The sequence below is a fragment of the Pelecanus crispus genome, chromosome 1 (assembly GCF_030463565.1).
Source record: "Pelecanus crispus isolate bPelCri1 chromosome 1, bPelCri1.pri, whole genome shotgun sequence".
NCBI classification, from domain to species: domain Eukaryota; kingdom Metazoa; phylum Chordata; class Aves; order Pelecaniformes; family Pelecanidae; genus Pelecanus; species Pelecanus crispus.
In genome coordinates, this window is record NC_134643.1 from 140,594,726 (window position 1) to 140,610,441 (window position 15,716).

The 15,716-nt window shown below is 44.2% G+C and overlaps 1 protein-coding gene across 1 annotated transcript; it reads left to right on the forward strand.

Moving 5' to 3' along the window:
• Positions 1-4,934: 4,934 nt before the first annotated feature.
• RBBP7 (RB binding protein 7, chromatin remodeling factor) lies at positions 4,935-13,138 on the forward strand. Its single transcript, XM_075714727.1, has 12 exons — positions 4,935-4,950; positions 5,326-5,470; positions 7,414-7,556; positions 8,057-8,230; positions 8,541-8,656; positions 9,264-9,424; positions 9,845-9,971; positions 10,060-10,137; positions 10,735-10,811; positions 11,263-11,320; positions 12,119-12,229; positions 13,030-13,138. The coding sequence occupies exons 1-12, from the start codon at positions 4,935-4,937 to the stop codon at positions 13,096-13,098; spliced, it is 1,275 nt and encodes a 424-aa protein (XP_075570842.1). The 3' UTR covers positions 13,099-13,138.
• The last annotated feature ends 2,578 nt before the right edge of the window (positions 13,139-15,716 follow it).

Below are 15,716 nucleotides of genomic sequence, written 5' to 3' on the forward strand. Positions count from 1 at the left end.
GCACAAGATTGCCGTAGGATTGCTTCTCATTTGCAGCATGAAGTTCAATACAACCTACAGTGGTTAGCTGAAAGCGTGACAAACGGTGCCAGTTATCCAAAACATGCAGATCATGAGTTCCCACTACAGCATCCCAAAGGTGGGAACAATCCCACCTAGAAGGTGCAAGAGGAGCATTCATCTACAATGCTGGATATAATCCGAGTGAGTCATGCCTTCCCATAAGTACTGACGTTCCTACAGATGCACTTTATTCATTGCAAAGCGAAAGCTATCATTTGCACACGGCTATGCAGCCTACATATGTTGCATATCAGGATAAAACACAGCCAAGCCTATTCAGAAGTGAACCGCCAGAGACATGCTGTCATTAGACAAATCCCAAACTGCGTGTCACGGAGCACAAGAAAGCCCAAGACACTGCTACACTGCTACAGCTCAAGATTTTCCGTGACAGCAGGGTATTGGTTAGGTGTGATTTATACTGGGGAAATAATAATTGCTGGGTAAATACAAAGAAATATTGGATGAGCAGTGGGGAAAATAAACATGGTCACATTTCAAGAAATTCTGAATGGATGTTTGCATCAGTTAAACTGAGGTGTGCTTTTCTTATCTGCATGTTTGATGAAAACGATGCTTTGTTCCAAATGGGATGCTGAGACTATGCAATGACAGCAAATATATTAGAGAATAATAAATGCTGAGGTTGCTACTTTACTTTTCTAATGGGAAATTTTGGATTTTTGTGCAAAATTGATTTTCTTTAAACAATTTTCTGACTGAGATGGTCATTCACAGTAATACCTACACCTACTTGCTGAGTGGTACTATGAATGTCCATCAGCTCTGCGTAATATGAGAGACACAAGCATCAGCAAGCCAACTAATTCTTTGCAGAGTAATAAATCTGCATACATGTCTTCAAGCTGAAAATTAATAAGTGCATTTAATTCTTCACAAGTATATCTGGCGATTTGAAGCATGATGCAGCACATACAATTGACGATGCAGAGGAGACAGGGGCTTTTTTACTGAAATGAAAACGCAATATTTCATGCTTAAGTTTGAAAGAAGCAGAGCTTAATAAAATAAAGCTAATTTATCGTGCATTTTACTCATACTGCAAGTGATGAACAATGGCCTTGGATAATTACTTTCCTTACAAACTGTGGGAATCAAAGGATATGTTTTAGATGTGAGGTCACAGATATGACCCTGCTGATGAACAGCAAATAACCAACCTAAGAGTCGATGATGTGCCTTCTTTGATACCTGTACAAAAGATAAATTGTCTTTTCCATGACAATCTCAATAGGAGATGAGCACTTAATAATAGGATTTTTGGTGCATGGATTTAATCAAAAGAAAATGTGGCTGCGTGCAAGTATAATGGCTAACGAGGAGAAGGGAACTGTGCTGGTCACTTACCAATTATTTTCATATATAGGTGTGACAGGTTTTGTTCACCAAAGCTAGTGCTAGTCCTGGCAGCTCATTAGAATCCAACTCAATTTGCAGATCCTAAACAGAGCCTGCAAAAATTTGTGGAGGGTCGGGGAGCAATTTCTCTCTTCACTTACAGTTCAGCCAAGCCTACATGACATCATTGAAGGACAATTTTGTTTATCATTTTCCAAAACTAATTCACATTTTCCCCATCATATTGCAGGTAAGCTGTGGCAACAAATACTGCTGTTTACAGCAAAAGGCACAAACAGCATCGGGCCCAAATGCTCATACAGGCTTGATCTTCCACTGGGCCACATGATCACCCTTCAGTGAGAGCTAACAGAGGTCATTTAAAGCCAGGAAGCCTGACAGATTTCCTTTATCCAGTATCCAGGGTTGGTGATCAACGTTCCGTAACAACACACAGACTCCGAAAGGTTCAGTCTTCGCCCTGCAATGTTTTAGGAAGGCCTCAGCACGTTGCAGGAGTAGACACATACTTGGCAGCAAACACCAAAACAACTAGTAAGCGTTACCAAAGGCAAGCTGGTAACACGTCCTGTATGATCAAGGCTCTGTGTCTGTGTTAACACACTCACTCATGCACTCCTATGTAGCGGGCTATTTCACAGCTTCCGACTAATTTAACAAGATTCCCATTTTGAATAAGACATGCATAGCTTTAATTGTAATTTGTGCAGGTTTAAGGGAAAGAATAATATATAGTTATTGAACTTCGTCACCAAAAGATCTCTGTTTTTCAACACCCTGGCCAAAAAAGCAACAGTTCATTAGGGAAGGCTTCCCGTTTGAGGAGCCAGCTGCCTACCCCAGCCTTCTTCCCCGATTCCTATGCTACAACCTTCAGCTGCTATTACCAGCCTCTGACTCTCCAGCCCCTCCTAGACATAAACATTTTTCCATAACTGGACTCCTGGTTTGCAAAACTGGAGTCCAGACCATAGAAGGCTCAGCCCGTGAAAAGTGTCCTCACAGAGGGAAATTAAAAAAATGCCAGCTCTTACTCGGCTGTGTGTTCCTCTCTCTCTCCTGCCACTATCTCTAGCTGAGCACAGTGAGCTCCACTACGGAGCTAATTTCCTCCCCTGCTGGGACTCAGGGCATATGAGCCTTGGTGATACAGGATTCATCTCCCTGAGTTTAATAGGGAAGCAAGAATTCGTCTTAAGACTGTAAGCCACAACATGGTACAAAAAATCCATGCAATTTGGAGGCAAAAAGTTCGTTTAAATCTTTAGGGGGGTTAGGGTAAATCTAACCTGATTCCTAACTGCCTCTATTTCCATTATTCTGCTCGGAAGCGTTATCAGCTGCCAGAAAGACCTACCCTGGTTCAGGCTGTTACCTGTGGCAAGCAGTGTTCATTTAAGCTGAATAGAAAGCAGTTAAGTTAAATGGCCTTTCGGTTAGTGACAGCTGAAAGGAGAGGACAGAAAGGCTGGGCAGGCACGGTGGCAAAGCTGCACGTTTGATTTGGGGCAGGCATGGTGGCAAAGCTATATGTCTGACTTGTACGAGACTGCTTAAATGAAGCTGTGTCACTCGCCACAGTAGTCAGACAATACCACTGACCCTATTAGACAGCAATAGAATGTAAAACTCCTGTAAGACTGGCTGATATTATGGGACTGAGGATTCAATAACGCAGTTCAGCGTCTTCCATGCCCTAAGCGCAACTAACAAATAGTACAAACATGCGTTTCTTCTAGAAAATTAAGCAACCTTCTGTTATCTTCAGCACCATCGCTGAAAAATAGTAACTATTCAGCTGTGGCCTCTGTAACCATTTTTACTTACAGATTTCCAGTTGTAAAGTGGGATTAATAGCTAAGTTTTTAATACAATTTTGGGCTTATTAGCTAAGACATACTAACTGCAGGTCAACTGCCATCTTTGCTGCTAAACGTAAGTTTGTTTCAAGTGCAGACAGGCCACCTGGCAGCTGCTGGATCTCCAAAAAACTCCCATTTTACTGAGAAAGCCCCAAACCTCCCTGCACCGCGGAGAGCGGATCAGAGAAACACACTGCCGTGGCGAGAGCCTCCGCAGCCCCTGCGCCGGGGGCTGAGCGGTGGCCTGCACAGCGCGGCTTGCCCCGCAGCCCACGGCTGCCTGCAGCACCCCGCTCCCCCCAGGCCCCGTGGGGGTTCCCCAAAGTGTCCTGGATATAGCTGCCTCCGCTTCTTTCCACGAGGCTAATCTCCAGTCTTCATTCGTGCCGGGATCATTTTTTAACTGATGTTAAAGATGTGGGCTGTTCTTTCCTCTTTTAGTGGCTAAATTATTGTAATTTCTGACTGGTGGAGAGGGTGTCTTGCATTTTGTATTTTGGATGCTTCCACAGAAAAAGTCGTTTGTTCTCATTTCCCTCTCATTGACTGCACTGTCTCTCCTTTCTGAATGTGCCCTGGGTTCCGTTCATGAAAACCACTTAATGATTTAGGTAATAATAAAACTACTCCCGTTTCCCAATTTCTACTTCCAATGTGCGACGACTGATGCCCTATTTGGTACACCTGCCTTAGAGCAGCAGTGACAAGTAGGATGGGTTAAAGAGGAGGGCCAGAAGAAGGGGTTTGCTCTTCACCCATTCCTGAGTGTTTGGGGGATTTTATTTATTTAATTTTATTTAAAATTTTTAATTTTTATTTTACCCCTCTGCAAGGAAGCCGAGTGTAAACGATACTCGCGGACGGCATTTTGGTACTGACCTTCCCCAGCGGTACTGACGGGACCGCTGCCCAGTCTGGCTTGTGGCGGCACCACCGTCCCCGTTGTCACCGGGGGCCATTACCTCAGTGGAGGGCCAGCTCCCGCCGCGCCGCCCTCGCCGTACCTACAGCCCCACCTCGCGGCAACAGCGCGGCCGGCCCTCCCCGCTGCCCGAAAACCCCGCGCGTCGGCGGCCGCCCCGCCCCGCCCCCCCGGGGCCGCCCCGGGGCCGAGCCCGGGCGGTCCCGGGGCCGGGAAAGCCCGGCGGTGCCGGCTCCCCCCGCCCCGGCGCCTCTCTCTCCCCGCCCGCCGGCGCTTCCAGGGGGGGCGGCTCCCGCGCGCTCCTGGCCGTTAGGGCGGCCCCGCCCCGCCTCGCGTGGGCTCCGCGCGCGCCAGCGCCTGATTGGAGCGCCCCGCCCGCGCGCCCGCGCGCCCGCGCCGCCCCGCGGCCCTCCCGCCCCCTCCATTGGTCGCCGCTGTGGGCGGTGGTGCTGCGGGGCCCCGCTGGCAGCGCACGCGCGGTGGCACGAGGCGCGGGCTGGAAGTCCGGCGAAGCCCGCGCGCGGCGGGGCGGCGGCGCCGTTGGGGCCTTGGGGGCTCTCGCCGGAGGCCATCGCGCCCTCACCGCCCTCACCCGCGGCCGTCGCGCCCTCACCCGTCGCTCCCGCCTGCCCCCCTCCCCTCGCCCTCCGGCGCCGTTAGCCGTTGCTTCCTGCGCCGCGTCTCGCCTGCGCGCGCACACACCCAAAATGGCGAGCAAGGAAGGTAGGAAACCCCTTCCTCTCCCTCTCCCCGGCTCGGCGGGGGGGGGGGGGGGGGGGGGGCGGTGAGGACGCCTGTGCCCGGTGCGGGTGGCGTGGCGTGGCGGGGCTGAGGCGCTCCGGGCTTCCCCTCCAAGGAGCTTCCGCCGGGGCGGTAGCGGGGGTGGGGCGGTAGTGGCTGTCCTCCCGCCGGCCGCCCCTGAGGGCGCCTGGGGGCCCCCTCGCCTACCCCGCCCCTTCCCTGGGGTAGCCCCGGCCCGTGGCGGAGCGCCCCTTTGCCCCCCCCCTCCCCCCGCCCCCCCCCCTCCCCCCCCCCCCCCGCGCCCCCGTTGAGCGGCGGAAGGCGCCGAGTCCCTGGTTCATCTCTCCCTTCCCGCAGTGCTGGAGGACACGGTGGAGGAGCGCGTCATCAGCGAGGAATACAAGATCTGGAAGAAAAACACCCCCTTCTTGTACGACCTGGTGATGACACATGCTCTGGAGTGGCCCAGCCTCACCGTGCAGTGGTTGCCTGATGTGACCAGGTGAGAGAAGGGAAGAGAGGCCTGGAAGGTGCCAGGGAAGCACAGGGCTCAGCTGCTGATCCGCTTAGTTTGCAGAGCGGGAGCTGAGGCTGTGTGCAATTGCTTGTTCCGCTGCTCTTTCTGTCTCCGTTAACCATGCCTGCTAAGTAACTTGAGGATAAAAACCATGCAAGACACGAATAATTTGCGTTAGACTCCTCTTTGTGAGCTTGTAACGCTTTATTTTGCTTATAACTTTAAAAACCCTTTAGGTATGCAGAAGCTTTGAGGAGAAAAGTCACAAGCTGATACTTATACAAAAATCTAGCTTAGCCTGGCAGATGTTGTGAGGTGTGAGGAGAGAAATCTTGCTCAATTTATTGATATATGAGAGACTAACACTCCTCTCTAGTTAATTCTGATCAGAGAAATCTATGTACTAAATTAGCTGTTTCTTGAAGACTATTTTTCCTCATGTGCACTACAGATTACTGTTCTGTGGAAGCTATAGTATCTGTCTCCAATTTTTTTGTTTTAAGTCTGGACTTATTTAGGAGGATATCATTCTAAGACTGGTGCTTCCTGTCCTGGTTCTGTCCCTGGCTCACTGTTGATTTCACATATTTTAATTTTCCCATTCTTTCACCTCCCCCTGAAAATTGTGGGCTTGCTGGTTAATTTCTTAAAGAATTTTGAAGATTCTGTTCATGTGCCAGCTACTATAGAACTTAAATTGTCACAGTAACCACTCAGGGCTCCATTGAGGTAATGGACAAGGACTGGGTCCATCACGTTGTTGTAAACCAGATACAGCTAAAATACTTTATGTGTAAAGTTCATGCAATAATCAGAGGCTGGTCTCTTTCCTTTTTATAACATCACTTATGTAAGGTGGAATTTTACTTGGTGTTTAGATGATCGCTTAATTTTGTATACCAGAATGTTTGGGGAAGATGTTGAGAGATGTGAGCTAACTAGTCATGGCATGGAGAAAATGAAGTGGGGATTTGAGGGTGTGGAGCCCTTATGAGGAACACTTCTGCTTGCCTCGTATTTTGCAGATTGACTTAATATTCAGTTTAAAACCTGGTATTTCCAATTATCCAGTGTCAAAATATGTAAGCCATTTGAGGCAAGGACTGTCTCTTTGTATGGCACCTGACACGATGGGACACCTGTTCGTGATGCAAGTAAGTGCGTGTGCATTGTGTGTTTTTTTTGTTTTGTTTCGTGTTTTTCTTTCCCCCTTGAAATGTATGATGATGCCTTGGAAGTGGTGTAGTAATACCTGCAGTGGTTTATGATTGCCCAAATGATTCCTGTTTGCTTGGATTCGGACAGTGTAATTACTTTGTTGCTTTCAAGTTGCTTGGTTTCGACTGTTCAAATTTTTCCTTTCAGAGAGAAATGGCACTGTCCATCCAGCTTTTCACTTACTACTAAATGTTAGATTTAACCACCAGAAGAGAAATTGGATTCTAGTTAGCTAGGATTTGTGCAGTGTTTAAAAGTGAGCTTCTGAAATAAAATAATAACTGGTAAAAGCATCTAAGAGAAGTAACTAAAAGAGGTTGCGACTTGTCCTCAGTATTATAGAAAATAGTATTGATTGTTTTCTAAATCAGTACTGTGCAATTGCTAGGGGAATTAAAGACGAAAGTAGGTATTAGTGTCACCTTTAACTGCTGCTCAAATTGTTACTGTCCCTTTCAAGCCATAGTGGCAATGTTTACTGACTTGTATTGTGACTCTAGCCTTGCTGGCTGTATCTTTGGCTTGCTTATGTCTGAGTCTAGTTCACTTTATTGCACAAGTCTCTTGCGACAAAGGAAAGGATCTCTTACATGAGTCTCTCTTTTCTAGCTCCCTGAAGACATTTGGATCTTGAGTGTTATTGATGCTAGCTATGAAACTTTTGGAACTGAGCACATAATTTTATTCCATGCGTTTGTTATTCTAAACAGGCCAGAAGGAAAAGATTATGCTCTACACTGGCTGGTTTTGGGAACACACACGTCGGATGAACAGAACCACCTGGTTGTTGCAAGAGTCCAGATTCCCAACGATGATCAGTTTGATGCTTCGCAATATGACAGTGAGAAAGGAGGTGGGCAGGCATGCATTCTTAGATGATGTTTTAGCAGTAGCGTTACTAAGTGTTCTGTCTAGTGGCATTCTAATGTTCTGTTAAATACTAAAGCTGACATATACTTATCTGTTCACACTAATTCTGGATCATTAATTGTGACGAAAAAGGAAACTTCTTATTTCAGAAGACCTTAGGTAACATTGTGATATACAATCCCTATTAGCATTTCTACCAGCTCTGTCAGTTGTGGTGAAAACTGATACACATCTACCTCGAATAGAGACTAAAGCTCTGAAAGAGTTTGTATCATAGAGGATTCAAAATATCTAAACTGCTAATGCTGTTGTGTCACACGGTGCTAGTCTTTCATAGGTTTTATTGTATTTTGGTAAGATGCTTACCACTGTTTGTTGGAGTGGGGGCGGGGGAGATGGGCATGGGGGAGATGGCATGAAATGCTGTTTCACCTGTTTAAAATAGTTGATGTGATAAACTTGACCTTTTTCTGACAAATGTAGAGTTTGGTGGCTTTGGATCTGTGACTGGCAAAATTGAAACGGAGATTAAAATTAACCATGAAGGTGAAGTAAACCGTGCTCGTTACATGCCGCAGAATCCCTGTATCATTGCTACAAAAACACCGTCTGCTGATGTGTTGGTATTTGACTACACTAAACATCCTTCAAAACCAGGTGGGTCAGACTCCTTGAAGTTAAGCAAAATGCCTCTTGTTGTTGAGGGGTAAACTTGTATTTAATTGTAATTGGGAGGAGAGGTGATGCGCTCTGGAATCCAAATAAGAAGGCCCATATCTTCGATGGCTTTAACTGCCTGGTTATGCTCAGTAGCGTAAGAGAATCTTGATAGAAGCAGCGCTCTCCTAAGAGGCTGATGTATAAAATATGATTATTGCAACGGAAACAAAGTTCTTGGGTGATAATGATGCTCTTACGGATTGATGTGCAAGGTGAAGCTAAATGGAAGGAATTTCCTCTCTTTCAGACCCAAGTGGAGAGTGTAATCCTGACCTTAGATTAAGAGGGCACCAGAAGGAAGGCTATGGCTTATCATGGAACTCAAATTTAAGTGGACATCTTCTCAGTGCATCAGATGATCATGTAAAAACCACATCTTTTCCCCTATTTTAAAAAAAAAACAACAAACAACCAAACAACCCCTCCTGATTTATGCTGTAATAGATAATTAGAGAAAAACTGGGTTGGTGTAGCTGTATATTGTTAGTGGGGAAGCTCTCACATATTGTAATTATATTTCTAAAGGCTGTCACTTGACTTCAGGCTGTAATCCACAACCAGTTCTTTGTAATGTTCTTGATGAAGTAGGAACAGAATGTTTTTCTAGCCGACAACTATAAGAAATTGTTGTATAACAACCCTTTAAACTGGCTTGGGTCTGAGACCATAAATTAGTAAGACTCTCAAAGATCAATTGAACTAATAGCTTATAAATTTCTTTGTGGGCTTTAAAAAGTGTAAATTGCTTTTGTGACCTTATAAATAATCCTTGGGCCTTGAATTTGCAGAAAAATGATTGATAGCTTACTTCTCACTTATGGCATATTAAATGTTCCTTTTCAAAAACAACTGTTTCAGGAGTGTCATCTCTCTCTTTGTGTATAGAATGTAGATTATTCATTTATTTTTTTATTGGAAGGATAATACAGTCAGAGTCCGTGTAACAATAGAATATGACTCTTATTTACAGACTGTGTGTTTATGGGATATAAGTGCTGGACCAAAAGAAGGCAAAATTGTTGATGCAAAAGCAATCTTTACTGGGCACTCTGCAGTAGTAGAAGATGTGGCATGGCATCTGCTCCATGAATCTCTGTTTGGATCTGTGGCGGATGATCAGAAGCTTATGATGTAAGTTGGGGTTAAGTGGTTTCTGGATAGTGCCTGCTCTGTGCTGTCAGTGGACCAGTCCAGAGCACTTGGAGAAAAAAATCTGGATTCTGGAATGATCTCATGTAGCTCTTCAGTGCAGTCAACTATAGTAATGCTGCAGCATCACTGAAATCTGCATGTTGTTTAATGTGTTCACATAATTTGAAAATAATATGTATGTCAGCTTCCTGGTGTGAACGGCTCATGTACAGCAGACACAAAATACTGAAAGGTTATGGAATAAAAACTGTAGCTTCAGACTTAGGTTGAGTAATAACGTAGTCTCTTAAACTAACGTGTAGTGTAGTAAAAAAGAACCTCTGGTGAAAACTCACATTTGTTTACTCTTGCTCTTTCCTCCCTGCCCCTCACCCTCCCCCAAACCCTTCATTGCAACAGCTGGGACACAAGATCTAATACCACGTCCAAGCCAAGTCATTCTGTAGATGCTCATACAGCCGAGGTCAACTGTCTGTCCTTCAATCCTTACAGCGAGTTCATTCTAGCAACAGGTTCTGCTGACAAGGTCTTGTGTATACTTTAAATTCGTAAGTATTCTAGATGATAGTTCTACAGCAATTACAGTAAAAAGAATTTCTTGTTACTTCTCCCAGACGGTGGCTCTATGGGATCTTCGAAACTTAAAATTGAAACTCCATTCTTTCGAGTCTCATAAAGATGAGATTTTTCAGGTGGGTAAACTTTTCTCACAAGCTGTAGAAAAAAAAAAAAAAGTAGAAGAGTACTGACTAGGACAAGAATATGTACATTTTCATATGGGGACTAACCGCAATAAATAAGTCTGTTGAACATTAAATAGTGAATTGTGGTTCAACAAATACAGGCAATACCACATAGTTTCTTTCTGCCTTTCCCCACTTGACTGTGAAGCAAGTGGTCAACAACTTGCTGCTAAAAAGATACTGGGAGTTTGCAAGTACCTTCATTACAGGTAGAAGGTTTTTCTAAAATGTCCTGCTGTAGAGAGGACTTGGGTTCAAATCTAATATTGTGAACTCTGCCTGTTTAGTAGGTGAAAGTAACAGTGAATTTTATACAATTAAATTTCATGATGTGGTAAATCTGTGACAGTGAAATAGTGTAGGCTGTTCATTTTGAGAAATCTTAAGGCTTAAAGTGCTCTGAGCTATAAGATACCCTTCGTGCTGGAAGAAACTGATTTATTGAGTACAGTTGTTGAAATTGAGTGGCCAGGTGCTGGTGACAGTTATTCAGGATTTGCTTTAGAAATCAGTAACTGCTCCAGTCAAGTTGTTTTCTTTCAATAGGTTCACTGGTCTCCTCACAATGAAACAATTCTTGCTTCAAGTGGTACTGATCGTCGGCTTAATGTATGGGATCTAAGGTGAAGAGCAATTCCTTTCTTCTAGTATATATGAACCGATGTTAAAAAAAAAAAGGCTGCAGACCTTCTTTATTTGGTAGACTTGATTTGTGCTGTTCTCTAGCCTTCCTTGCTTGCTTAACTCAGACCTGGTCTTTCGGGTGTACAGTAGAAGCAGCACAGTACTTCTGATGTTACTGCTCTGTGAGGATTTCTTGCCAATAGAATTGTTTTCTGTTGTCTTTAGTAATAAGTGATTTCTGCCTCCGTGTGCTTCACAAGTTAGATTCTGTTTCGGTAATGATAATGCCAAACAGTCGATGTTTTGCACCTGAGGCTTCTAGTTACTTGCCAGTGAGAAAAACCAATAGCAAAAGCGAACACTGGAAACAAAGGCTAGGAACCGTTAAGTTAAGCTGATATATGATGCGATTTTCATTATTAATAAAAAGTTTAAACTGCTTTCTTACAGTAAAATTGGAGAAGAGCAGTCTGCAGAGGATGCAGAAGATGGGCCTCCTGAGCTGCTGGTACGGTTTTGTTCCGGTTTCAGTCTGCTGACGTGCTGTATGGCAGTGTGATGCCTTATGACTGCGCTACTAAAACTGCAGCAGTTTATAAATCTTTTCACCTCCCCTGTTTTCAATCCATTGCTCTAACTTGCAGTAGGCTTCCTCTGTTCAATCCTGAAGGTAGTGATTTTTTTTTTTTTTCAAAGCTGTCCTGGATGTGATTTACACATCCTTATTGTTGAATGTATTTACAGTATGGCTGTGTGCTTGTTGGTACTCTTTTATAACTAAATGCGTGTAAAGCCGAGGCCTCAAACTGTTTATTTTGCATTAGACCAGTTAGGTCCCATATAGCTAACCTTACTGATGTAGAAAGTACAAAGGCTTATGTTTTGGTTTGTTTCCGTAGGAAACAAACACTTAAAAATGCTTATAGTTTGGTTTCCCCATTTCCTGTGTAACTGTATAAGTGCTCATATAATTAGTTGAGGTAATGGATATAAACCATGGCTGGATTTCACAGCTCAACCTTGTGTGAAGTAGCACCATTTTGAGGGTGTCAGTCAGTTGTTGCTATAATAGTTTGAACTGTTGTCTTAAATGCTGCCTCAGCAATTGCATCTGTGGCCGTAAGCAATGAATGGAATGCGCCATTTCACACACGCCTTCTGTCCGTCTGTATTGTGCATGTCTAGTAGCAAGTTTTTTCTTTGTGTAGTCATCAGCATGATGAGTTAAACTTCTGCATCTTGGGTTTTAACAGATTTCTCTCTAGAGATTAAATGGCTTACTGAAGCTTGTGGGTTTTTTTAACAGTTTATTCATGGAGGACACACTGCCAAAATTTCAGACTTCAGTTGGAATCCTAATGAGCCTTGGGTAATCTGTTCTGTATCAGAGGACAACATCATGCAGATATGGCAAATGGTGAGTGTCACAACAGCTCTTGAGTTGCTCTGAAGCTTGTTGCATAAATGAAACTGAAATGACTTATTCTTCTTAGGGCAGCTTGTGCCTTCAATGACTGAAAGTAGTCTATCCCCTGTGCTTCTTACACTAGTTGGTTGGAGAGTAAGACTTTCAAAAGAAAACAAAGACTAAAACAACCTGAATAAATGCAACTGCTAGCTAATTCTTGACTCCAAGTCTTAGGTACTAGTTAATATTAAGAATAAATGTGGCAGTTGTGAACTTGTAGCCAATACTAGCCAAGACTTAATCTTCCCCCACCCCACATGTTGACTGTGAAGCAAGGTGCCTTTTAACTCTCCAGTTAGTTCATAGTATTTTACATTACAGGAATTTGATCCCTTATCTTACAATGTGGAATAAAGTCACTTGGGAATAATTTGTTAAAACTATGTAACAGACTTAAATGTGCGTCACAGGTCAGGCTTTCAGGTTTTTTATACCTATTCTTGTTTTGTGTGTTCAGACGGAGGTTGAAATAAGTCTGAATAAAATGTTTGTGGTAAGGCTGGTGGTTAAATGGCTAATGCTTGTGCTGCTCAAATAAAACATTGTGAGAAGACAGCTGCTGAAGTCGAGCCACTGTGTGCACTTCCCTAAATTGGGCTGCCCTTTAAGAAAAGGCAGGGAGAAGGTCCCTTTAAGGAGGGGATGATGTCTGTTCCTTCTTGGTATTATGTTTTTTCTATATGAAGTGTAGAAGATTGTCTTTAAACAGTTGTGTCTACCACTTGTAATGTAATATTTTGTGTCTTTAGGCAGAAAACATTTACAATGACGAAGAACCAGATATAGCAGCAGCTGAACTGGAGGGTCAAGGAACGTAACTTTTCTTCCTTAAGGAAATACTGGGTGCGACATAGTAATATAATTTGACTACTGTATACATTTAAAAAAAAAGCCCCCCCGCAAAAAAAAAAAAAAACCAAAAACAAACCAAACAAAAAAACCCCAACAAAACCAAGCACTGGGCAGAAGCATTACATCAAAATGGGAATATTCTTAATCGGACACAAAAAGCTTGTATAGTCAAGTTGTCATGGGATACCCTTGGTTATTTGGGCACTTTGAGCCATTGTATACTGTACAGCAGTTAGCTTTTAGGGTAAATAAGAATGACTTAATACCTATGTCTATATTTTTAAACAAACTTAGTGGATTCCTGTAAATAAAACAGTCAAATCCTCACTCTTCCTGCACAGAAAGTGTGCCAAAAAAAAAAAAAGTTTTTATTAATATGTAAAAAGAGCTTTTCACTTTTACACAACACTTTTGGATTGGCTTTGCATAAATAAAATTTATTAAAAAAAAATGTTTGGTGTGTTTAATGTCCATTGACATAAGGTGAATGCTTTCTTGCCTGAATAGAAGTTAATTTCTGCATGGTAATAAAGATATGTAGTTCTTACTTTATGACTTAGCCTGCAGTTCAAGGTCTGGGGAGATGAGAGTTGTCTTGATGTGAAAAACTTGGAATAGAGAGAGAATGGGTACAGAACGAGGTTTGGGGAATACGTGGGGGTGACCAGTCAGACTCCTGTGAAGTTCAAGTATGAATCTTGAGCAGACTCAAGTAACTGTTGGGTTGGGTTTTGGTTTGGGGTTTGGTTTTTTTTTTTGAGTGTGGTGGAAGCACTGTCCTTTAACGCTTTCTTGTCTTAGGCGCTAAGGTGGCAACATGGTCTCAGTGAATTGGTATTGCCTGTGTATAGTCAGAGCCCTCCTGTAGCTTTTTTTTTTTTTTAATTAAAATTATGTGAGGTGATCAGGCAGGTGTCTAAAATACATTAATATCTGAACAAATGCAAGACAAACATACAGTTTGGTTCTAAACCTCTGGCTGACTGAAAAGCTGGAGAACTTGGACCATGTAGAAGTAAAATCATGGTATTTATCATGGTTCTACAGAGAAGTTATGGATCACCTTGGGAGCTGTCAGTCAGACAAATGTAAGTCTGTATCTAACTTGAGTTTAAATTAAAGCTTTTAGTTACTTCAGACAGGCCTCAATTAAATGAATTGTTGGCTGTCCCAATCTTCCTGCTCAAGCTGAAAAAAATAGAAGACTTTGGCGACTGATACTGAAAATGTGATTTTTTTTTTTTTTTTTTTTTTTTTTTTTAGTTTTGAAAATGTTACTCTCCTTGATTCATATCTTGCTCTTGTCTTTACTTAAATTTTAACACATCAGTAGGCTGCTGGCCTCGAGCTGCATAGGGTAGGGTACCTGTACTGGGTCTACTGGGGTGGTGTGCACTGGAATCCAAGGAGCAGGTGCGGTGCTGTGCGTTGGATTCACGGCAAGAAGGGTGTTGGTAACGCACCCGTGTTTTGGCTCTTGCTGGGCAGCGCTTGCAGGCCGGGGTGGGCACGAGGCGGGGAGGGGACTGAGGCAGGAGAGCTGACCCGCGCTGGCCAAAGGGCGATATTCCTTACCGAGGGTCATGCTCAGCAATAAAAACTGAGGCAGAGGAAGAAGAAGGGGGCCTTCCGCAGTGGCTGGTGCTTGGAGGCTGGCAGGCTTCGGCCTGCTTCTGCGAGGTGGCAAGGGATTTCGCTCCCCCCCTTCTCTCACCCGCCTACTAACGTGTCTTTACCCTCGAGATTTTCTTCCTGTTCTCTCCCCTGTCGTGCTGTGGGCAGGTGTGAGCGAGCGGCTGTGTGGGTGCATAGCTGCTGGCCAGGGTCGACCTGCCACTCTGCCACTCATGAGCGGAAAGCTGCGATTTGAGGTAAATATTTCCATTTTTTAGGGGTGAGAGTTGAATGAGTAACAGGTTGGATTTAGCTGCTTTCCTGTTCTGTGTGGGGTACTCCCTAGGTCTAGTAGACCTGTGTAATGTTACGTCCCATTCTTAAAAGCATTGATACTTTGGTGCGGGGTGGGAGCAAACAAAAGATCATAGAATCACAGAATGCTTTGGGTTGGAAGGGACCTTTAGAGGCCATCCAGCCCAACCCCCCTGCAGTGAGCAGGGACAGCTTTAACCAGATCAGGGTGCTCAGAGCCCCGTCCAACCTCACCTTGAATGTTGCCAGGGATGGGGCCTCCACCACCTCTCTGGGCAACCCGTTCCAGTGCCTCACCACCCTCATTGTAAAAAATTTCTTCCTTACATCCAGTCTAAATCTACCCTCCTTTAGTTTAAAACCATTATTCCTTGTCCTGTCACAACAGGCCTTGCTAAAAAGATTCTTCCCATCCTTCCTATAGGCCCCCTTTAAGTACTGAGAGGCCGCAATAAGGTCTCCTCGCAGCCTTCTCTTCTCCAGGCTGAACAACCCCAACTCTCTCAGCCTGGCCTCGTAGGAGAGGTGCTCCAGCCCTCGGATCATTTTTGTGGCCCTCCTCTGGACCCGCTCCAACAGGTGTGGTGGTACATCTCCCCCTGCCCCCGTTCTTCTGTTCTGTTTTCCCCCTTCACTTTGGCTGCTTTACAATCTC

Coding starts and splice junctions, on each gene's coding strand:
- RBBP7 (XM_075714727.1), top strand. Junction 9,972..10,059: donor CAACAGGTTCTGCTGACAAG/GTCTTGTGTATA, acceptor TACTTCTCCCAG/ACGGTGGCTCTATGGGATCT. Junction 10,138..10,734: donor ATAAAGATGAGATTTTTCAG/GTGGGTAAACTT, acceptor TTCTTTCAATAG/GTTCACTGGTCTCCTCACAA.